The 25399-nt window shown below is 39.6% G+C and overlaps 1 protein-coding gene across 1 annotated transcript in view; it reads right to left on the bottom strand.

Moving 5' to 3' along the window:
• Positions 1-1076: 1076 nt before the first annotated feature.
• LOC129722233 (zinc finger protein 184-like) overlaps positions 1077-25399 on the bottom strand; it is a 66825-nt gene continuing 42502 nt past the window's right edge. The window contains exons 2-3 of the mRNA XM_055675529.1: positions 4233-4548; positions 1077-2594 (exon numbers count right to left, since the gene is read on the bottom strand). Coding sequence (XP_055531504.1) covers positions 1368-2594; positions 4233-4548 — 1543 coding nt within the window. The 3' untranslated portion in view covers positions 1077-1367. The remainder of the gene's footprint in view (positions 2595-4232; positions 4549-25399) is intronic.

Here is a 25399-nt window from a genome sequence, read left to right as displayed (position 1 = left end):
CTTGATATAATCCAAGAAAAAATAAATGCCCTAACATTCCTCTTCATTAACAATACTGTTTGTTATAGGTTCCATAACCAATTCCGGAGGAATAGCTCGAATAAAACATCAAATTTTAACATTTATTAAAACTATTTCATCCCTTAGTGACCGACGGCTTTATAGATGTTAACAAACGAAAATTGAATTAACATTATTTCACTGTTTCGAACAATTATGAGCATTTATATAAAATTTGGAAGATCTTATGCACCTAGTGGTTTGGTTTTCGCGAGATTTATACATTTACTACCAAACCAATATTGATTTTGGTTTATTCAAGGGATCTAAAGTTCGATTGGCATCACATAATGTAATTTTTTTTATTTTATCTAATTATTGATAATGACGCTCCCATGTGAAAGCATGAATTCATTGAATCCAGTATACCTTCTTGGTACGCATTTATTTCACTGACTATCCGTTGTTAGCTACGATAATATCAAGGGAATCGTTTGTCATTTCTGCTCAAATATCCAGAAATGAATGAAACTATCGGTGACACCGTCTCTCATTTGGCTTGACATCGGTCATCTTTTCCCCCTCGAGTGGTGCAACGTTTTATCACGAAAACATTAGTCGTGATCCCCCTGACACTCATATCCAGCGATTATTCTATTAGGCTTCTTCTTAAGAAAGGGCACAGATCATTAGAGCCCAACATGCGTACTGCTCACCTCACTATACTTACATCTTACTAACGGTGGATGGAGCGCCATTACCATTTTATGACCGATGGCGCGTGTGCCCACAAACGCATATATGTGAAAATGTAGAGACTATCATCACCGCTGCTCTCGCTGTCGCTACCAAGGCAATACAGCTTCTCCTGTGGGATACAATCCGAGAGACTTGTAGTTTTCTTAACATTTACCATCCTCACCACCCTCCACAGGTTGGGTAGAAGGTAATAAAATATTACGGCATAGAAGGATATTCCAAATCTAAAAGGCGAAGGGGATTTCGGAGGTAGCTTGCTTTTATTAAATTAAAATAAACCAGAGCAAAGGCACAATTCCAGATATGACTAATATGGTTTTTATTGTAATTTAAATTTATGAAATTATTACTCCGAAAGAGCAACTTTATACTAAGCGTTTGTCTTTTGTCTCGTTTCCTACTGTTGGAGTGGATCCTGTATCCTTTTGGGAACGCATAATTAAAACTAATCTTATCCTAATCTAAATGTTGTACAACACAAGACAACTCCTATATATTTGTACATATCACAACGCTTTTCCTTTGCTTATCTAGGAATGCATAATGAACCGGGGGCAGCACGATGCGACGCGTGTGTAAAAGTCCCGAACCCTTTGTGCTAATTATCCTTACGCTTGGCTCAGGTTTAGGATCCCACACATCCCACACTGGAACGGACAGTCGTTCGCTTCATGCAGTTTAAAGTGTTTTGTCAGTTCGCTTTCCTCCTTGAACGACTTGGTACATATGACACATTTAAAGAGCTTCATGTGTGTAGTTTGGTAATGATTAGTTAAGGTACTTTCCTTCTCGAAAAGCGAACCGCAAATTTCACATATTAACGAGCTGCCCTTGCGGTGGGACTTTTTGTGGAAGGTAAGGTGACTAAGTTTCACAAAAGTTTTACTACAAATATTACACTGATGGTGTGCTTCGTCCCTATGGATGTGCTGCATATGGCGCTGGTAGGAATTTTTGTATGCGAAATTACGGCCGCACTTTGTGCAGGAATACTTTTTATCCTTGGTATGTGTCATAAGATGGTCCTTGTAGTGGGACTTGAAGCGGAATGTTTTGAAACATGTGGAACACTTGAAAGCGTGGTTTCCACTATGCAACTGTAGATGTGCTTTCAAATTACACGATTGTGTAAATGATTTCCCACACACATCACAGATAAATGGTCGCAGTCCTTTATGCACTTTTTCGTGTTTCTTAAATGCAAACTTCGACTTGAAGTCCTTCTTGCATACGTCACACTTGTACTCTTTTTTCTCTTTATGAAGCTCTTTATGCACAGTTAATGCGCTACCCTGTACGAAAGTTTTCCCACAGATGTCGCAACGGAAAGGTCGCTCGCCGGTGTGGATTCTGGAGTGCTGCCTCAGATTGGATCGCAGCTTAAACGTCTTGCCGCAGATGTGACAACGGTTCGAGTTCTGGCCCGGATGTTGCGTGTTTAGATGCTCCCGGAGCAGTTTTTTCTTCGAAAACATTTCCTCGCAGATTTCGCATTTGTATGATTTATGGCTGATGGCCTTCCGCTTTTTCTTGTTCTTGATAAGCGCTGAATTAATGTCCCTCCCGTTGTAGTTCGCCTCGTCGTCGGCGGAAAGGTGCCCGTGAAAGCCGGATTTGTCGTCATCGGTGTGTCTGTTGTTGTTATTATTGCTATCGGGCGAACTTTGATCGTCGCCGGAATCATCCGTAGCACTAAGTCCGATCCCTTCGTCGATACTGGAGGTAGAGTCTTCAATAATTGTGTCCTGAAGGACGTTTGCTTGGCGTCTCGACGAGCAGAAGGATTCCAACGATGGGTGTAAATGTTGATTGCAACTTGGGAACTTCGTGATGTTCTGGAATAAATTGAAATTGAAGAAATGATAGGTTAGATGTGTAAAACATTCATTTTATTGAGTCATTCAGTTAAATTAAAGTAATAAAGTTACGAGCACATTTCTTGCATGCGATATTTCTGATATCAGTTTATTATGTAGGATCACGATTGCTTGAAAAAAGATCCAAAAATGGCTCATATAAATCAAATATAATAAATATAAAAAAATCAGCAATTGAAATACACTGGGGTCGCTTTTTACGCGGTTTGTTGCCGTTGCCGCATTTAAAAGGTTAGATTAGATTTATTTATACTAAACTTATTTGATACCGCGTACAAATAACCTTCCGAATCAAGTGAAAATAATCCGCGTTATTGTAAAAATATCCCGTTTAAAAAAACGCATGAAAACAACCCGCGTAAAAAGCGACCTCAATGTTATGGATTTCCAGTTTTTTTGTAATTTTACAAAAAGCTTAGTGATAAAGAAAAAACAGTACAAAAAGTTAACAGTAAATTTCACGATTTTCACGTTTTAATTAGGGTATCGAACGTCTTCGTCAGTGGTTTTCTTCGGCCCCCTTTTGCATAAGATTGCTGCAGAAAAACTGCCGAAGAAAACCACTGACGAAGACAGAAAACAGAAAAAAAGTAATCGTAATCATATATGGAGAACTAATATCACAAAATAAATATGTATAAAAAATTATTGAAAGTTGCAGCTAAAGAAAGGACAAATCGAAAAAACAAAAACAAATGTATGAAAAGTATTTCAGTAAAAGTTTCAAAACGTTTATTTTTGTTAAGCTGTTGTCGAGAAAGTTGATTAGGTTGATTGGTAAATAAAAATTATTTTTCTACCTAACACCTGCCTTTGATTAAATAGTTAAATATGTTGACCATGGGAAAGGGTCTTTTCAATCAGTCTCTACCTTCGCAGTTGATTTTTATTATTTTTTGAAGTGAAAAAGCGACACCAATCTTTTGCATACATAAATGTAAGTGTTGTTTAATGAAAACAAAACAAGCTGGCAGACTCATTAACAACCTCGTGGGCTTAATACAAAAACTCCCTTTGCTATTTATACACAATTATGTTCGTTATTACAAAGATAATTAAAATATGCAACTATTCTACTGCAGTTACTCAAAAATTGTTTTTTTTTATTTCTTATGACGATTTTGTTGCAAAAAAGTAGCAAAAACAGAGCATTTTTGAATTATTAATTGTTTTTGGACTGATTTTGACAAAAGTGCAGGATTATATGCGGAATACTCTTCCGAGCACGTTAATATTTTGATTGAGGGATACTATAGGTGGCAAAATTAGCACATACTATGGTAGCTTCGCTTTTGACCCCAGGTTAGTAAAACAGAGACGGCAAGCGGCAGAAATCGGTGAAAATCTTCAAAGGGTGCATGCCAACGCTGCGAGTTACGTTCTCGTTCTGTATGGCAATTGATATTTGATTAGAGATTATGCTGAATGTTTTTTTTTTGAGGTCATAGAACGATGATCAATACCACCATTTTATGCTTCAATATATTTAATACGTACGTATTACAAATATTGTTAATGTGAGAATAAACTCTTCAATTTGTATCACTAAGTTGGATATATATTTTAAACTAGAGTTTTAAGTTACAAAATCCTCACCTCAGTGTTAGTGATGAAACTATCTTTGACAAGCCACTTTTGAGACATTATGGAATCTGGATGACTTTCCCCACGTTCAAGCGATTCGTTTTCCTCTGCGCTGAAGCTGCCATCACGCAGAGTTCTCCTGGCTGCCCATTTCAGCTGTTGGACCGCATTCTCGTCGTTGAGTTCTTCGCTGGGCGCAACAGGCTTGTCATCGCTCGAAGGACCTCGAACGATGTCGTTAACGATTTCTACGGTGGCATACTCGAGCGTAGAAAACTGGACAGCAGGTGTGTATTCCACCGTATGTGGCACGTATACGAGGTACAGCCTGTTTGGACAAGAAAAGAGAGAAGGGAGCAAAATGAAATATGACACATATAAATGACCATCAGAAACCATTTAAGGATAAATTTAATATCATTCGGATGACTTTGGACTCGGTTCCGGATTTTGCCTGACCATCGAAAAACGACCGTTCGATGTGGGATAGCCAAAAATTGCCTCTGAGGTAGGAATAATTGTATAATTTTGTCATTTATTTTCGCTCAGGTTGGTAATATTGCTTTCATTTCTGCTACATGGGGTAAACTAAACCTATTTGATACAGTTAATAACGGCACCATTTTCGCAATATTTTAAGACATTTCAATCCAAAATTTAGGTTATGTATTCTTTTCTTCGACTGAAGATAGACAAATTACTTCGCGTAGAATACGGAAAACCTCAATGAATTTGTTGGTACAAATTAACCTTCTGCCAACCGGCTCAATTAACATCCCAAATTTATACCATACGCGTAAGATACTGCCGGGTTGACACTGCGGCGATTTTCTGTAATGTAGGAACAACCAACGAGGAAAATTCCCTCATCTCTTTCGAATGATGATTTATGGTTCTGTATCGAGGGGTTGGTGGCGTCGTTGGCTGTTGAACTGAATGGGACAAGAATGATACATAATTTACTGCTGTCGATATTACATTCCTGGCGGTGCGTTACAACACTATGTTCACTTGCTGGCCTCCTGAATTATGGAGGAATTTTTCATCTTAATCTTTTTTTTCTCTTCCAACGGACGCTTCTGCTGTGAAAATTGCATCCCCTTGGGCAAAAGGGTGCGATTTTTTCACTTGTTTATTCGCTACGTATAGGCGAATGGTGTCGGTGTTTGGCAATACCGTCGGAGGGTTCAAATCCAATAATTTGTCGTTTTAGTAAGCGAGATCTGCCTTCTTATTAGGGCATTACCGGGAGTTTTTTTTTCTTGCAGTTTCACTGTGCCATTTGCTTTTTAAATTAAAAGACATTCTTCTTCCACTGATGGTAAGAGTCCAGCCTTCTGTTAATTAACGGAACATGAATTACTAGTGTGAGGAATTCTTGAATTTTAATGTTTTCGGCTTTTGAGTAGGCTGTAAAATGCAAAGTTGATTAAACAGAGGCCATAAAATTTTTTTGTTTAGTTTAATCCGTTGATTCTTTTCCAATGTTTCCTTTCGTCTAGAAAATATATTTTTTCCAAGAAACATCTTCAAATGCGAAAAGAAAGCAAAAAGCACCTTCATAGCTTCATAAATAATCTGGCGAATCGTCGGGGACAAATTGCTCCCTCGCGACAACCAGTATAAACTGCAAAATACACAACTCAAACAATTATAATAAACACTGTAATCATGTTGTAGGTACCGTGCACTTCAGACTCCTGTTCTAAGCAGAAGAAATACATTTTGACTTATTTTATTTGGAAAAGATGTACCTATAAATTTTCCATCTGCCGCGCGGCGGTGCAATTTGGAATGCAAAACAGGTCCCGGTTGAGTTTCTTTTTTTGTCTCCCGTTTGGTTTTGCCTTTGAAGATCGCGGGAGAAATGTTTACGCACTACCGTCAATATACCGATGGGGGAAAGACCATTTTTCACATGCAAATCATGTTAAATCAATTTTAGCTGCGAAACAGGGTGTCTCAGTTTCCATAGTGCGACAAGTTTTCAATGGAGAAGAACGAGGTTTTATTGTAGGGATAATTTAGTCGCATTTTGAACAGGATCCAAGTAATCCATACTTTAAAATACATCAAGATTTTTTTTTTAAATTCAAAATATTAAATAGATTTCCTGTAGCGTCGAAATATTTTGGTGCAACGTATTTGATTCGTATGACACGTTCTTTTAATACGAGACGTTTTGGCATGTTACATCCAGCCCGGGAGCATCTTGACAGCTCCCATATAAAAACTGAATGTACCCCGGTTTTGTTGGTTCTCTGGTTCTTGTCAGATCAGATGTATTCTTGTACAGTTTTTGAAATGGGCGTAATGCACACATAGGAATTATATTCTTTTACTATGAAGTTTTAATCTAATCGTGATGGTTCATGGTTGTGGATACAATTCTGGATGGCAACTGTTAAAACGGGAGGGATGGTTAGAAAAGGGAAGACATCCGAAATAAGTCTTCCGAATTTAGAAAATATAGGCCTTTAAAAGAAGTACCATGTTGTAATCATAAAAAATACCATGTTTTTTATGATTACAACATGGTTTTACTGAGAGCTCGTCGCCATGTTTCAACAATGTATTTTGTTGAAGAATCCATCACCGGCAATAGTTTTACCATACAAAATATTGTCGATTCTACCGAAGTTATCGATAGAAGCCCGAAACTATCTCCATGAACTCATTACATTTTTTGTCCTAAGACTTACATTTTAAGTTATGAAGTAGGCAATGTATGTAATTTTTTCAAGGATGCTAATAATGAACACGGGCTAAGGATGTGATATAGACTTAGATTTTTTTTCTCTCGTCCAGACGGGACTAGAACCCGCAATCTCCGATGTCGGATGTCGGAAATTTTTGTTAAATTTAATTCAAGCTTTATATACTAGTTTTTTTAAACATAACAAATTTGACCATTACGTTTTTGGAAGGATCAAACACTGGGACGTGAATTTCAAAAATTTTTTGATTGGAACAAACCATTTTAGCAGTTTTTCAAATTTATCTAAACATATAAAAATGCAGCTCTGTCTGTCTGTCTGATCCATACGGGCTTGGAAACTACTGAACCGATCGGCGTGAAATTTTGTATATTGGGGTTTTAGGGACCGAGAAAGGTGAATAAGATAGTTCGAGACTTCTCCCTCTTCTGGAAGGGAGAGGTCGCATACAAATGAAACATAAATTTCTGCACATCTCGAGAACTAACCAAGTAAATGGAACCAAATTGGGCATGTTGATGTTTCTGGGGTCAACAAATATGTCCATAATGGTTTGACACTCCTCTTTTTTCTGTTAGGGAGGGGTCCCATACAAATAAAAAACAAATTTCACACAGATCCAAAAAAATAATTTGTCAGGTGAATGTTTTTAGGGATAACAAATATGTCCATACTGTTTCGTAGCCCCTCCTTCTTCTAAAAGAGAGGGGTTCCATACAAATTAAACACAAATTTCTGCACATCTCGAGAACTAACCAATTGAATGGAAAAAATCAAGTAAATGAAACCAAATTCGATATGTTGAGGTTGTTAAGAGCAAAAAAATTCATAGTGGTTCGACACCCCTCCCTCTTCTGGAAGAGAGGGCTCATACAAATGAAACTCAAATTTCTTCACTACTCAAGAACTAAGTCAGTCTCGGCAGGTGGAAGTTTTTGAGAGCAGAAAATATTTTTATGGTGGTTCGACACCCCTCCTACTTCTGGATGGGGGGGCTCTTATACAAATTAAACACAAATTTCTATGGTGATTTGACACACCTCAGAGGCCAGAAAATGTCTCCAAATGCCATTTTGAAATACTAGATGGCGACTTCCGGTTTCTGAAAACTAGCGGAAAGTGCCCAAACACCATCCTTTACGGGTATTTCCGAAATTGCAATGATGCACTGAAACCACAAATCGATCTCAGACAACATTTTGAAATGTAAGATGGCAACTTTCAGTTTCTAGAAAACCGCCAAAATTGGCCGATTTCCAGCCATTAGGATTATATCCGGAACCAGAATAAATGATACACATGAGCTGAAATCGACTACAGACATTAATTCGAATTTTAAGATGGCGACTTCCGGTTTCTGGAAAACAGCCGAAAATGACCAAATAACACCAAATATAGATGTTTCTTTAACCATAATGACACTCAGGGTCCGGAAATTGTCTCCCAATGCCGTTTTAAAATCCAAGATGGATATAGAGTTGCACGACCGCTTATATCAGAATACCAACACGGGTTTGTGCAACAAAGGTCCACAACCTCCAACCTGATGTGTTATACGAACGCACTTTTTCCTGAAATTGAGAACAGAAAACAAGTCGATGCTGTCTACGTCGATTTCTCTAAGGCTTTTGATGTTGTACCACACGGTTATGCCATCGAAAAACTCAAACGTATGGGGTTTCCAGAGCACATCACCGGATGGCTACACTCATACCTCACTAACCGTAAAGCTTCAGTCTGCGTGAACTCCGTGTGTTCCAAAGAGTTCGTCCTCACGTCTGGTGTCCCACAGGGAAGCGTACTGGGTCCGCTTATATTTGTCTTGTTTGTAAACGACATATGCACTAGACTGTAGTCCCAGAAGCAGATGTTTGCTGATGACCTTAAATTCTATAGAGTAGTATCGTCACCTCTGGACTGTCTGGCTTTGCAAGACGACATTAACGAACTCTCGCTATGGTGTTCACAAAATGGCATGAAAATGAACGCTCGCTGCGCAAAGTGCAAAATTGTCTTATTCACAAGACGCTCTGACTCTGTAAACCATATATATTACATCGATGGTAACGTCCTGGAGCGGGTCACTTCTATTCGCGATCTAGGAGTCACAATAGACTCTAAACTCCGATTTCATGATCACGTCTCAATCATTGCAGCCAAAGCGTTTGCAGTGCTCGGACTCATTCGAAGGCAGTCGCGCCATTTCACTGATGTATACACCCTAAAAACCCTCTTCTGTGCATTGGTTCGGAGCATCCTTGAGTATGCAGTTCAAGTCTGGGCACCATACCAACTAGCGCACGCCGTGAAATTAGAGCGGATACAAAAGCAGTTCATTCGGTATGCTTTACGCCAACTACCGTGGAATGATCCGGTGAATTTACCTGACTACACCGCGCGTTGCATGCTTCTTAACTTAGAAACTCTCGCAGCCCGTCGAATAAAGCTGCAGAGAACGTTTATTTTCGACATAATAGAAAATGTTATTGACTGTCCAGAACTGTTAAGACACATCAATTTTAATGTACCCCCGCGAGCCCTCCGAAGTTATCCCACGATTAATTTACCGTTCCGCAGAACTAGTTACGGACGTGATAGTGCATATAATGCATGTCTGAAAGCATATAACGATGTCAGTGACCTCCATGAACTGGGTATGACGAAAACGGGTTTTAAAAATAGAATTAGAAATTAGAATAAGCTATAATTAGTCTGTACGATTTTTATTCGAAGACGAGAAACAATAAACAAATAAAACCAATCATTTCAAACGATTTGTCCTTTGGCTTTGATCATTTTCTATGGCCGATTCGTCGTGCATTTGCAGACTGTACGCAAATCGCAAGGCATCAATGAATTTGGAATGTTTGAAATTATTCAATTAAACACTAGAATGGACGGTACGGAGTTTGCCGGGTCAGCTAGTAGTTACCAGGGATGTTACGGATGTGATTTTTCAGACATCTGCAGATGCGGATGCGGATGCGGATATGTGATTGCGGATGCAGATGATGATACGGATGTCAACTTTTATGCGGATGCGGATGCGGATATCCGTAGCATCCCTTGTGTTATTATTTGCTTTTCTCACATAACCATGCCCCTCCGCAGTGCAAAAGTTATTTGGGCGGACAGTAAATACACCGAGGAATATTTTTCTACAATATTTTATGAAGCGATATTTTTTTTCAATATCCGCATGGTATGATGCGGATGGGAATATGTGATTACGGATGCAGATGGTGATGCGGATGTCATTTTTCATGCGAATGTTCCGCATTTGCGGATGCGGATGCGGATATCCGTTACATCCCTAGTAGTTACATAAATGTGTACAACAATAAATAATAGTCCAGAAGAATGCATCTTAGAGCAGAGTTTTCCAATTTCTTCACACCAAAATTAATCTATTCAAAGATTTTAAATTTAACTCGTAGAAACCTCTTTAAAGGCAAACATAACCGAAAACTGAAAATAGTGAAATACTTTTCAGTAGTTCAATTTTGGCTATATGCGTAAAATAATATTTTACCCAAATATAGTCCTCTATCACCATTTTAAAGGATTTTAAGTGAGCTTCTTAACACCTTGTGTTTTGTATTCAATTGTATGATGTAGAGTAGTGAGAGGCAAAAGTACGCACTTTTTTGTTTTTGCAACAAAACAATTTCAAAAAACTATCATAAAATTCAGTTTTGTTTCCTAGCGGCACATGAACCTTTTGTTTTCAAAACGTAGTACCAGAGTTTTTCGAATTTTGTTCGTAGCATAAGAATTTTACTTTTTGAAAAAAAAAATCAAATGCGAACTTTTTCCTCGAATGCGGGGCAAAAGTATACAGTTTACGGGGCTGGCGGGGGCCTAGCGTGATTGGTAACGTCTCCGCCAACCACGCTCGACGCCTGGGTTCGAATCCCAACGCCGACATGGGTGTCGATGGTTGTGGGGTGGCGTGATCTACTCACAACCAACCCAACGGGTCTAGATTCAATCCTAGCCGACACCAGAAGATTTACTGAAGCGAAAAATCTCTGGGACCACGCCTACCATCGCATGAGGAAGTAAAGCCGTTGGCGCCGGTCCGTTAATCAACGGGTCGTAAGTTAGGGTCCTGGTTGGATTCGCCTCCCGGGCGTCGGTGATTGGCATAACAACAGTGGCGGAACTAGACCGACGGAAAATAAGCGAGAATAAAAAAAAGTTTACGGGGCAAAAGTTCGCACTGTATGAAGAGTGTATTTATTACTATCCTTACTGAAGTTAATCATTTTTTTGCTAATTTTGCACCGATTCTGGTTAGTTGCGTTAGATAGTACCCGAAATATTCTTTTTATTATTAGAAATCCGTGTTTCCTGGGGATATGTTCCGAAACTGAGGGGTTTTATGAATACCTGAACAGAATTTTACATTTATTGGTTCAAATTTCATAAAATTACCTCTACAGGCAGTTTATGTGGGTTTTTGTGGTTTTGTGATATACCCCGAAAATGGGAATTCGGGAATAGATTCCGCTTGGGCTTCTAGAGTTCATAGAAATAAATAAATTAAACAAGGTCAAGTGCCATCCAATAAGGGTATTCTCGGAACCCGGATGATGCCCAGAGACCCGAAAACGTCCGTAGACGCCATTTTGGATTCTAAAATGGCGACTTCCGGTTTCCAAAAAAACAACCATATATGGTCGAATACCACCAAATATGGGTATTTTCGGAATCAAATTGATGCTAAGATCAAAAATCAACTCCAGATGCCATTTACAATTAAAAATGGTGTCTTTCGGTTTCCGGAAAACAACCTAAATATACGTATACGTATACAACCCCACATGTGTATTTCAGAGATCGAGATGATGCGCAGAGACCAGACATCAACTCCAAACGCGATTTATGAATTCAAGATGGTGTCTTCCGGTTCCCGGAAAACATCCAATATTGTTCAAATACCACCTCATATGAGTAGGTACTTTCGGAATCAGAATAATGCCAAGAGACCTGAAAACGACTCAGATTAACTGGTAGTCACTATCTTGCATTAGAAAATGGCGTCTGAAGTCGATTTCCGGTCACAGTGCATCATTTTAATTCTAGAAATGCACAAAGTTGGGGGGTACTCGACCATTATAGATTGTTTTCTAAAAACCAGAAGTCGCCATCTTGAAATCCAGAATGGCGTCTGGGGTCATTGTATGGTCTCAGGGTATCACCCCGATTCCGATTCCGGAAATACCTATATTATCTGGTATTTGGTAATATTTTATTGTTTTCCGGAAAACGGGAGTCTCCTTTTGGAATCCAAAATGGTGTCCCTGGTTATTCTCGGGTAATTTCTGTACAAAACATCGTTATTAAACACATTTTTTCCTTACGGTTACAGAAACTTATGCCTCACAATGAGTTTTCCAGCTTATTTGATTTTTAGGACAAACACTAGAATATTTTCGGCAAAATAAATTCACCCAACGACCCACAAGTATACATGAGTTTTTTGTTGTTTTCGAGTTTCTGTAGTTTCCGAATAAACAAATCGTAGTTCTCAAAACTAAGAAAATTAGATCAAAACAGCTCAAAACACAACTTTCCTCATAACTTCACACCATTGAAACGGAACTTTATAAGTTTACATGTGTGATTAACTGACATTTCAATGCTGCAAATTAATACAATGTTCCGAAAAGGCCGATGCGTACATTTGCCCCTCACTACTCTAAGCTTTAGCCTTTTGCAAAAATAAAATCATTTAGGAATAGTGAAATATCATAAACATTTGGACTAGTTATTCGATTATCCAGCAATCGAAACCCATTTTCTTTATTTGCAGATAGTACTAAAGCAGTTAACGCTTCATTGAAGTACTGATGCTAAGCGCAGTATGGGGTAAATGCCATTTATTAAAACGATAAGTAAAATAGCAAAAAAAATAAAATACATTACAATACTCGAAACAGCCTTTATTTCTCGGAAGGATCAAAGATTCGAAGCGAAGAAGCCAGGCTATAGTAACTTTTGATGTTCATACAAGATTTAAAAGCTGTGCTGATGCGACAGCACAATAAAACGGCATTACTCGGTAATCTTTTTATAGGACGATTATGAGGGAAGTAAAACGTGCCCTCGCTTCTTGATACAGTTCTCACTTTCAACCGAATAACAACACCACCGGATTAGGTTTCAAGTCGACATTGCAGTTGACTTCTGCCGCGTCTGACGGCTGGAGTTCCACTGTGGGTTATCGCTTATATCGGTATTTTTTGCCTCAGTCAGGAAGCTCCTAAGGTATGCACGGTGAGTTTTCCCCTTGGGTATTGTCTGCGAATTGTCGAGCCTCCCGGGCGGTGGAAAAGCTGAAGGTAATCCGTCGGTCGAAAGCTATAACAGACGACTGCAAGGTGTTGTTGTTGTTGCTTTGGGGCGAAACCTGCGACGCGTGAAGGCAAGAACAAGAAAAATGGTTCTCTAGAGGATCAGCCAACGGAAAAATGGCAAATTTATGAAAAATCCAAACAATCACGGCGTCAATCGTTTGCTGCATGATGAATTTATTGCTTTTTGTCATATGAAATAAGGTAGGGAAGCGATGTTGGATATGGAAATCAATTTCAACATTGTGTATGGGGAAGCTACTATGCAGGGTGTTAGTGCTATCCTGATTCGGTAGTGTTGAACCGCAGGTAAACGTTTTTGTACAAAGTGTACTTTTGGCAAATGAAATATCTTTTGGCAAAGGAAATCAATTTGAACGAATAGTACACCTATGTACGAATGTCCATCTTAAAAAAACTACTTTCGGCATTCACACATCTTCCGGCTTGACATAAATCTCATTGATGTCGGTAGATCAAGCAGAAAGAATTTGTCTGGATTTATGTTAAAATGCCACCTTCATCATGTACCATGTGGCGTTTCATTCACACCTCCCTTGTGCAATGTGTGCGGAATATCTTCCGACTGCGTGGCTTCAGTCGCTCGAAAGTGCTATTAAATATTAAAAATAAATTCAATACGGTTTTCCGATTGCTGCCAAGGGCGCGAGAGATATAGTCCGATTTGGCCGACGGGTAGACGAGGCTTGCAAGAAGAATAAATCCAATTTAATGTGACTTGTTGCACCGCATCCAAATCGACCTGGCTTTGCGGTGCATGGTGGTAGGAGCAGGCATCAGGGGTGGACAAAATCTTTCTCCCCTCCCGGGCGAAAGCGTAAAAAATCGAGGAGGTGGTCTCTTTCATGTTTTCGGGCACTTTGTGGGCGAGAGGAAAAGGCACAACAGTGGAAAACGAATCATGAACATTTGGCGGCTGCTAAGTGGTGCAAGAAGCGCGAGATTTTTTTTCGTGTTCTCTTTCCCAATCGCGTATCATCAACCGATATGAAACGTAGAAAAAAAAGTCTTTTATTTTTATCACCTTCACGCTTCTGCTGCTAGGACATTATTAAAAGTCGTTCAAAAAAGTGTAGCATACTGTTTTTTCGCGTAGGGTCGGGAGAAAAAGACTCCAGGAGGAACGGGCGTTTTGAATGCGATTTATGCTACTGATGTTTTTTATTGAGATTTTGTAAATGATCAAGTTTGTATAAAACAGCTTGTGCAATGATTAATTGTATACTTTTCTTTAATTTGATATCGGTATATCAGTCGTTTGCAGTCGATAAAAATTAAATAAAAATAAAATTAGATTAAATATATAATTAAATTAAATATATAATTAAATATATGATTTTTATTTAAATAGAATAAATAAAAATAAAAATAAAAATTAAATAGATAGAAATTGCTATAAATACAAAGCAGAGTTCATAAAAATAACAGCTGGTTAGGTGAGCTTCCTCAAAAAAAAAAACACTGTTTTTCAGAATAAAAAATAAAGAGTATTTCTGGTATATTTATTAACCCTCTAGTGCCCAGTGCCGCCTTTAGACACCCTTCAGTTCTCTGAAAAGCTACTTGAAAAATGTTAACAATGATTCATAGTGATTTTACCGAAGTCCGTCTGAAAAATAACTTGGGCACAAGAGGGTTAAAGACTCATGCTGCCATAGTTTCATTGAAGGGTTCACTTTACTTCATTGGATCGAGTATCGTGATTGCCAACTGCATTCGATAGGCACCGGAACATCCCAGTTTGCTCACATTCCTTCGTACCATCCGGGAGCGGGCACACTATTGACCCTCATTAGAGAGTTAATCGACCAACATCGATTAAGATGATGGGAAGAGATAAAAGTAGATTGCCGTTTCCGCTGGCTGACCCGACCAGAGCAGATGATTATTGCTTCTGACCCCCATCACGGTATATCACGGTTCAATCGAACATGCAAAAGTCAGGCAGAGAAATGCTAATAAAAAGATCGAACCCGATTTTTCTTGAGGGATATTCAACAAGCGTCACCTACCCATTATTATTATGTTTATTACCGCTTGCTACTAATGTCGGGGATTTCGATTGCCGATATGCTCACATGTAAAACACCCACCAGGACACTTGTGCCCTTGCGGCTTTTCCAAACCGGAGGCACGTGTGACATACGCCTTCCGTATTTTACATATAGATGTTTATCGCATATGAAAAATCGTCTGGATTGGGCCTATCGCTATGCGTCCTTTCTCTTCCTTTGCGAATGTGACGGCGAAAGATGTTTTCGTTCTGATCACCCCTTCACCGATTTTCGGCTGCTTTTTTCTATTTTTTACCTCGAGAGAGGAAACATTTGGGGGAAATCATAAACTGTTGTGCTAATAAACATAGGCCACACTCAAGAAACTGCTCGACAAACGTTCAATAGGGGTTAAGTCATCTCCAGTGCTGGTTTTGTTCTCCCCTTAGAGATATTCCCGACTGGAGCAGTTTCATCCGTGTTGTCTATGTAACTTTCCAGCGCTCGGGTCATTCGTTTCAAACTGACTTGCAGACTGCTTGTCGCCCCGGGCTGAAGACATTACATTTTGTTGGACTTTAGGTGCAGAAGAAGGGTGCCTCGTTCGACTGAAAAACTGAATTAATTCAGACCGGGGCTAAACTGATTGCGAGGAAATTGTGCTGAATACAAATGTTTTCGCAAAAGCCTATTGATTTGACGAAAATTGTTCCGAACCGATTCAAGGACCTTTTGTTCGTTATGTCGAAATAAGTGAAATAAATAATTCATTAGATGATAATCTGTCGATAGTGCAAACCTAGCTGACCATGTGGGTAGATTTGAGTCGTGTAGAGCAACCCCGAATGGCTACTGTGTGCAGCGGAGAGGGTGAAGGTGCCGCAAGGACGGCTTTGTCGGTGGATTGTACTGCAGTTCGACTGTAAGTGCTTTCAAATGCTATTTTAGCTTTGGGCACAATTGTAATAAAATCTTTATGACACTTGATGCATAGTCCATTGTTGCCCATATTAAATTTCTAAGAAATATATGAAGAAATCCACGAAGATCTGTGTCATGTGGGGTTGTAGCAAAGAGCATAACATTTTGTAGTAGTCAATACTTGTATAGAAAACACACACAGTGCAAGTATAGGTCAAATGTAAAAAAAGGTCAGCTTTGCGTGAAAATTTGATGACTAATACGAGGGTACGAACTAAATTAAATTTTTTGTCATAGTAATTAAAGCTTTTTGCTAGAATTTTTTTTCAATTACGAGCTCCATCAACAAACATTGACCCCTTAGATTTACTCAACTTTTATAAAAAAACAGTGATATTTTTGTAAAAAATCGTTGGGTTCTTTAAAACTCTCCAATAATAATAGTATAAAACGTTAAGTAATCTGTTATCAAATTTAGATACACATTATACACGAATTTGAACGCGAAATTATTTTCAAATCATATGACATTGATTTTCTTGAAACCACCCTCTCGCAACACAGGTAGTCTCTCATTTCCACCAATCTTCACCAATCCTTTTTCTATTTGGAACTACTGTTAAGCATTGCTTTTGGGAGGGGCTACTGTGCTTACTGCACTCCCTTATTTCGTAACCTTTTAAGAATAGCTATCTGGAGACGAGCAGTTAGCTTTCACTACCTAACTCTCCATCCAGTATCGCCGGGATGAGTCGATGTGTCCATCTGTCATTGATAGAATTGGACCACCTCCATTGCCACCTACCCTCGAAGATGACCTTCTGGTGTCATGTATATCTCTGGTCGGTATGCGCATGTGACCCTCAGGTACATGTGTGTAGGTACTTTCCAATTTACAGTGGTAACTGGAAGTACTCAACGCATTCGATGATGTATTAACGTTGCCACGCTTGCAAAAAGCTTGTGCTTGCTGCCTTTCACCTCTGTGCTATTTGACATCAAGCGTGATAATGCCGCTATGGCCATAGAAGCTTTTCTACAGGTATAATTGACGTGAGCTTGTCATCGACCATCACCCCCAAGAGCTACAAGGATCGCTTTCAGGTGATAGTGCTTCTACCTTGATGCCTTACGGTTGTTCACCACGATGACCTCCGTCTTATGATGCACTAACTCAAGTTTGCTGGAGTGCATCCAATTCTCCACTGTGCGTATGGATAATGCGGCCTTCAACTCGATCTCGTTGATCGACTCGCCGTAGACTTCTAGAGTTATATCGTCAGTAAAGCCCACAATCACTGCTTTCAGAGGGAGATTTAGTTTCAACACACGGTCATATATGGCATTTTACAATACCGGAACCAGGATGGTACCTTACTATACACCTGCGGTAATTGGGACGCATTTCTGACCCTCATGTGTGTTGTAAACCGGTACTCGAATCTGAAAGTAATTTCCTAGAATTTCGTACAGTGGCACTGGCACATTAGGACTCCAAAGCGCATGGGCTTTAGAGCCCCAACGGGCGCTAGGTAGTGAACGCCTTTCTCACGTCTAGCGTGATGATTGCGCAATAGCGGATGCCACTCCTTTAACGATGGAGTGTTACCTCGGTTCTTGCTAACGGCTAGAATAGCATCCACCGTAGATCTACCGTTACGTAAGCCGAATCGGTTGCTTGACAGACCGGTTTTACTCTTGGCGAATCTCACAAGTCGGTTAAGGATTACTCTCTCAAGTATCTTGCCCGCTGTGTCCTGCAGACAGATTGTTTATATGCTGATGGGTCACCTGGAGGTTTTCCGGCCTTCGGCAGTAGTACCAGTCTCGGTCGCTTCCACTTGTCCGGGAAGAGGCAGTCGTTTAAGCATGTGTGGATCAACAGCCGGAGGCCAGGGATTTGGCTCGTGGCGAGGGTGAAGTCCCGCTTCAATATCGCTGGTGATTGCTCTGATGCACCTCTGGTCTTGGCCATTGCAATCTCACATCCCACAGGTTCGTGTTGGAACTGGCGTATTTATTGCATTCTTAAGCGTTACTCAATCTAAAAGATTTATAACACCAAACGAAAACCATTCAAAAAAGCTTCAACAAAAGAGCTCTTTGTACATATGTCGGCCTAGTAACGGGGCACTGTCCGAGTAGATATCATTTAAAGAACTTTGGCCGGGTTCAGGATGATATCTGTCGCTTTCGTAATAAGGAACGCGAGACATCGAAACATCTGCTGTGCAGTTGTGGTGCATTATTTAAACGCAGATCAAGGCTTCCTGGCAGTGGCTTCTTACAGCCCAAAGAGATTTGGTCTTTGAATCCTGGAAAGGTGATTGGCTTCATAAACTATATTTTACCTGGCTGGGAGCGTGTCGGTGCAGGTACCTGATTACTCACAACAATAGTGGTCATTGTATTTCGCAAAGGGACACGTATAGCAATTGACTGGGATATATTACAAAATTTCACATCAATGGACAACGTAATCCTAATTCCCTAACAAAAAAAAAGCGTTACCTTAGCGGATTGGAATGCTGCCCGGCGTATACCAATCGGCTCAGTATGACGAATTGAGCAATGTCTGTGTATGTGTATGTATGCATGTATTTTGGGCAATATTCTGACACACAGGCCCGGATTTAAGGGGGGCCAAGGGGTCAAATGCCCCGGGCCTCTCGACTCGAGGGACCCACTTCATCCTAAGCCACAGACATGCAACCACCACTCCACCACTCGTAAGCATATCAAACGGGTAGACAAGTGAGACCTTTTTTTGCTCGTCACCTTCCAGCCCGGAGCCTGAAGTCATTGCACCATTTGTAATAATCTTTCCTCTAAATGTTTCAAACAAAAAGGGCTTTATCCAATTTTAATGTTTGCAGGTGAAAATGAAAGCTGCTGCGCTCCGTCAGAATTTTACTGAGCGGATTATCAATTGGTTGCTTGGATTTTAAGACATCAAAAAACATTTTTCATATGGAATATCCAACTTTTTATGCACTAACGTTTGCGGTAAGAAATGGACTTTTTCGGATGGTGGAGAAAAAAAAACTATGAAGATAATTGAGTTTGATAAATTTCCCATGGAAGGTAATTGTGTTAGCTTACCTGCAAAAAAAATCTACGTTCCTGCGAGCAGCCTTCCGGCAGTCAACCGGAACATTCGCCATGGTGAACGAAAACATACGTTTAGGCATGTTTTTGAATTCTTTCTTCGTTTTATTTATCAACTTCTCCTCAGTTTTCGCGAAAAAATTGTTTGAATAGATCTTACGCTTGAGGTGCGATCGAAAATCCTCGATGGGATGCATTTTGGGAACTTTGAGCGGGTTCGCCAACTTGGGTACCACATCGATATTTAGCCACTCAATCTCCTCCAACGATCGCTTTGAATAATGGGCGGACGCCAAAACCGGCCAAACAACCGCGTCTTCGGCCTTATGGTATTTATTGATAAACGACGCAACTTCCGACAGGCACTTCATACTATAAATATCCCCGTTTACGGCCAGCCCGAAGCGGAAGAAGAGCGGCTCTGACATCTTCTTCGTACTGATTGTCAGCCACAGCAGCACTTTCTAGGGGAACTTGGTCTGTGAAATGAACTTCATCTCGGTGCGCACTTTCTTCGTGGGGGAAGTAAAATACGAAGTGCCCTGCCAGTCGTTGCCATCCAGGGTGAGACAGGTCTCGTCGTTCATCAATACCGCCACGTCGCGATTTGCCGAAAAAAAAAACGATTTGACCATCTTATCCAGACGCTGCCGCTGCATCATTGCCTGTAGCTCTTAGACCCATGGACGGGACTGCCGCTTCCTGACATCCCTCCCGGCCAAGCGCACGCCGCGATGTAGCCACTTTTTCTTCGGTCTTCCTCTTCAGCATCCTTTGGAGCTTCTTGTCGCCCAGGGTCGTCGGCCTTCCGGAACCGGGTTCTTGCGATGCTGCGATTGTTGTCTTATAGTGCCAAAATGTTGTAGATACCAAACGGGCGGACTCGGTGTCCACGAACTGCCGCATGATGTCCGTTTTCGACGCGACAGGGTACCGTTCATTGAACGCCACGCTCCTGAACGGGTTAGCTTCACTGTTTTCGTCATCGCGATTAGAGTAGTTTTCGCCGCCGCGGTTAGAGTTCGACTGATAGAGCATCAAATTTGTTTTTGCTGACTCACGAGTTACTATGATTGATGCTGCATGGGTAGTTTTGTCAGTGCGTGTGAAGGTAATCCCATGAGAAATCGGCGATGTTTGTCCATTTTTTTACCGCAAATGTTATCGAAGCTTTCCACTTAAAACGCTATCTCTTTTTCTCACTTTTTTCTTTGTCGCACTTTCTGTCATTTTGTTTCTCTTTCTCTCTTTCTTTCTATTTCTACCTCTAACTCTCTTTTTTTTCTCTTTCTTCTTGTTATTGTTTTACTTTTTTTCATCGTTCTCTTAAACTCACTCATACATGGAAAGGATATTGATAATAGGCAAAGATTCCATTTAAATGAAAACATTGTGTATTCTAAATGTCCAACTTTATTCTACTAAGGCTGCGGTTGACAGCCAAGGTTGAATGACACTATTAGAACCTATTGAAAGAAAAAAAAATACAATCCTCATAATAGCTCACAGTTCCGTCCAATCGCAAAGTATTGGGTAATTTTAACTGTAGAAAGAGATAATGGAACTCGGAATGCTGCAGGAATAAAACGACCGTGGAATGAAATGACCGATTAAGCTGATTAACGGTGTGTCTGGAATTAGGGTTTGCAATCCCGGGAACGATTTCCCGGGAAATAGCTTTTCCCGGGACTCCCGAATCCCGGGAACAGAAATATTGATTCCCGGGATCCCGGGATTCCCGAGTTCCGCGAAAAATTTTGTAAGATTCACTATAGTTTCTTATGCAATAGTGCAATAAAATTAAATACGTCAAACTGATGCGACTTGAAATAAATCATTTAATAAAACTCAAAGTCAGTATAGTGTTTCAACGTAAAAATCATCTTTGCATTTTAATTATTTGGCATTCATATGCTCTGAGACTGACTTATTCTAAGTCATATTAAACTGATTATTCAGAATTCTATCGTTTCTTTCCGGTTTGTGGATCGAATAACGAAATAAGGTGTTTAGTTAACCAAAATTTTTCCTCGGAATCTAACGCTCTAATCAACGGTGATATAAACTCAAAAAGGGTTTGAAATATTTCATCTGTCAATTTGAGACTAGATTTGAGACGCAGTTTATTCATAAAAATCGCAATGACATAGCAAATATTATTGATAAAAAAATAGCGATTAGGTTTGCTACTGCTCGAAAAAATTGTAAATGTTTACTGTAGTGTAAAAAATATTTTGCCCAAAAATTCCGTACCAAACATAGCAAATATTTTCTTCATCTAATGCCTGCCTAACACTTAGTTTTCTCTTAAACAAACTGAAAGAATCGGACACCAGTTTTCAATTGAATGTAGCAAGAGCTTTAATCGATGATTTGTAAATATTCTAGATTCAGCAAACTTGAGCAAAGTTTTACAGAAAACATATAAATAACATTCTTTAGCTTAAAGGAAAATTGTCAGCGGATCTGAAGCGATTGTTTGACGACATGAAGACCCTTAATCCACCTCTTCTGCAAATATATGCTACAAAAATCGATCACGAATTTTCGATGTTGTTCAATTCATATTCAAGTGTTTCGTATCTCATTTGTTTTATGTTCTTCAAGCGAATTTAGAATGAAATTGTAACCCAAAAATTTCCCTTCCCGGTTCGCGGGAATTCCCGGGAAATGAGATTTTTCATTCCCGTTTCCTGGGAAATCGAATTCCGGGAATATTGCAAACCCTATCTGAAATTCATTTGAAACTGGTAGTTTTACTTTTCAAAGTATGGAAAATAAATTTTACTGTGACACATAAACATTCGTACGATAAATCAATTCCAAGATAGAATAGACCATGCATACTGTTAGCAACCGAGCTGGCGTGGAGGAAATCAATTGCACATATGCAGGACTTTTTCAAGTGAAAGCAATACACCCAACGCAAACGGGGAACATTTTATTACTTTAGGGCAATTTTTTATTACTTATTGTGTCTTATGATTGCGCATTATGCACAAAGAGTAACAAACAAAAAGTAATAAAAATTATGACGGCCACACGCTTGTATGTGTTTCTGGAGGAGAACACACAGCCAAGCACCGCAATACATGTGTTAGCAAGACTTCACTCGCTGCATTTGTATTGATGCAACGATCAGGTTCATTTTTGTCCCCTTCATCCACACATAATCAGAATCTCAACCGTCAACCTCAAATGTCTAATTAGAAACACTTTCGTTTCGTCCCCCAGTGTTTACTTGAAATGGAAATATGTAATACTGTCTGACCAGAGTTGCCGAAGTTGCGAATATTGCCTGGTTAGGCACGAGTATTGTATTTTCAAACAGGTGCAAATGAGTTTCCATGAACCAATGAGTATGTGTTTTATATATCTTGCAGGAAGCGAATGTTTTTGTTTTTCTCTAACGCAGTTTACAGATCGTGATGTCAATTCAAGACGCATTTCAAGTCATTGAAATCTTCAACGTTTGCATACTCTATGACGGGGAAAATGCTGCTTGGCAGCTCTCGTCATATTTTTTCTCTACTCCGTATGCGAACTAATACACGCACACCGGATGAATTGGAGATTGAATAAACTTGTAACATGTGCAACATATGCGACGGTGTGTGATTTTTTTTTTGCTTGAGATGGAAAGGAAGCAGTTTTCGACAGAAAAAACCTTGCACCATTATTAGATAGTCGTACTCCCGTGTGCTAAATATATGGCAGTATGTGTTGTTACTTAACTGGGGAAGAATTTTATTGCCTTTAAAGTAATAGGTTTGTTACCCAAAAGGCAATTTTGCGCTATTGCTTCTAAAGTAATAAGGAAAAGTTTTGCGTGTACGATATCGAACACAAATGCTCAGGATTTATATACAGTCAGCTTTTTTGTTTACGTAGGGGATACGTTCCTCGAAAAAAATCCGTGTAATTCGGAAATCCGCGTAATTCAAAAACCCGCGTAAAGTTAACCTCTTCACGGTCATTCCGGATCCTTTGGAGGGCGGGGGTAGACTAAGTCTTTTAGTCACTTTTTTGGTTTCTTGGACGTTTTGGTTCCCAACCCGCGTCAATTCGAAAATCCGCGTGAAAATTTTTGAATTACCGCGGTGTCGTGTAAAAAAACGCGTTAATTAAAAATTTCGCGTAAAAACGTATTATTTCAAAAATCGGCGAAAAAACTCTAAAATTCTCATAAAAAAACCTCGAAAAAAAAACACGTAAAAACCTGACTGCAAAACTACACCAAAATAACCAAACCAATTTATAACTTTTATTGCTATTCTAAACTGAACCGCAAAAATTGTAGCCAATTTCAACTGCGGAGATGAAAATCAATTCACCGTTGCGCCATAATTAGCACATGTTGTCCTCTGTGGCTGTGCAACCGCCAAACCTCACACGCACCAAAACGACACCCCATACGATTGCAACACCGCAATCTTCAACCAAGTGACACAATAATAAAATTAGAAACCAAAAACTTTTTAATCTTTCCACACTCGTAAAACGCTTGTCGTGCACGGAATTTCACATCATATTTTCATCGACTTTGTTGCGCCCTCAATTTTTCCCCTCCCAAACGCACAACAAAGCGGGCTACGGTCCTCAACGTGTATATAATTTGATGGCTGTCAATTTTCCCTGTGCTGTATTCCGGCACCGCTATTTTCGCTGCCTCCCTTATTTTCTAACTTCCACATAGCGAAGTCTTGCGAAAAACTTATTTTCATAAATACCCAATTTGTGTAATACTACGGTTTAATTACGTAATTATAGCCAACATGACTTTTCGCTGTCGTAACGCAAATTGAGCAAGGAGAACAATCAATGTGCCATTCGGTGGGGGACAGCATTAACAGGCCCATCATGAGGGGGAATTACTCGAAGATTTGCTATGCTAACACGCCCTATCTCAGCAGTATGAAATTGGCGAATTGGTGATAATGTTACCCGCAGGTGAATTGCTCAGGAACATTTTTTGGGGAAATTATTTAGCGTTTTACCAACTGACAACGGCATCCGATAGATATTAAACCAATTCTCTCGACTAGGTTAGATTTGAATAGTTCTTCTGTATAATTTTCATGAGAAAGAGTCATTTTGGTAGGAAGCGAGATAGGAAAGTTTTTCCCTCCCTGAAGCCTAATGTGTGAACCCCAGACCGTTGGCACACGGCAAAGCGAATGGCGAAAGCAGCAACAGTTTACTCTGAGAAGTAGCAAAAATAATTGATGAGTTTTCCTACGGGCCACAGCAAAAGTCAACCATATATTGCCGACAATATGTATCTGTTACGTGATTTGAATGAATTTTGCACACCAGACCCGAGATAACCCGTCATGATAAATGAAGTTTTGTGCTCTATCGGTCAACTTCGTCTGCTTCATAAAACCACCCACCCGGGACTTTTTTTTTATTCTCGATAGGTATTTTTACGGCCTGTACCATTTCTTTGACGAAATCGACTAACTAAAGCGGCGACTATTTTTCTTCCTGCAAGTCCATTTGCATCCAATTTCATGCTGTGACTCGGCGATTTATATGGTTCTGATAGGGACTGGACTTTTTGTTACGATAGAGAAAATCTCATCTACAGTGATGCGAGAAGAAATCTGCTGCGATTCGATTATCACTAAGATTGTAATATATCACAAGAAATAACGCGATAGGACCAATCCTAGGCTTAACCAATCTTTGTTGAATCATCGGTCAATAATATGTAGGTTAGGGAGCCAATCAAAATGGTCATTTTGAGAAACCCTATACAAAATGTTCACCTGCCCGAAAAAACACCCTGTGCAAAATTTCAGCTCAATCGGACCTAAAATGGGGTGGCGCAAAGCAATTGAATTTTGGCTTTTAAAATTCCAAAAATAACCCAACGACGTGGGGTGCATGAAATTTTGTGTAGGTTTTTTTTTAATTTTCTAGTTATTTTTTTCCCACATAAGTGGAAAAAAACATTTTTTATTTAGAGTTTATTTAATATATTTTTTTTTGTTCACACAACATTTATTCGACACGGCACAATATATTATTAAATATATATATATATATATATATAT

Source organism: Wyeomyia smithii, chromosome 2 (genome assembly GCF_029784165.1).
Source record: "Wyeomyia smithii strain HCP4-BCI-WySm-NY-G18 chromosome 2, ASM2978416v1, whole genome shotgun sequence".
NCBI classification, from domain to species: Eukaryota; Metazoa; Arthropoda; class Insecta; order Diptera; family Culicidae; genus Wyeomyia; species Wyeomyia smithii.
This window is presented reverse-complemented; position numbering and strand designations above follow the sequence as displayed.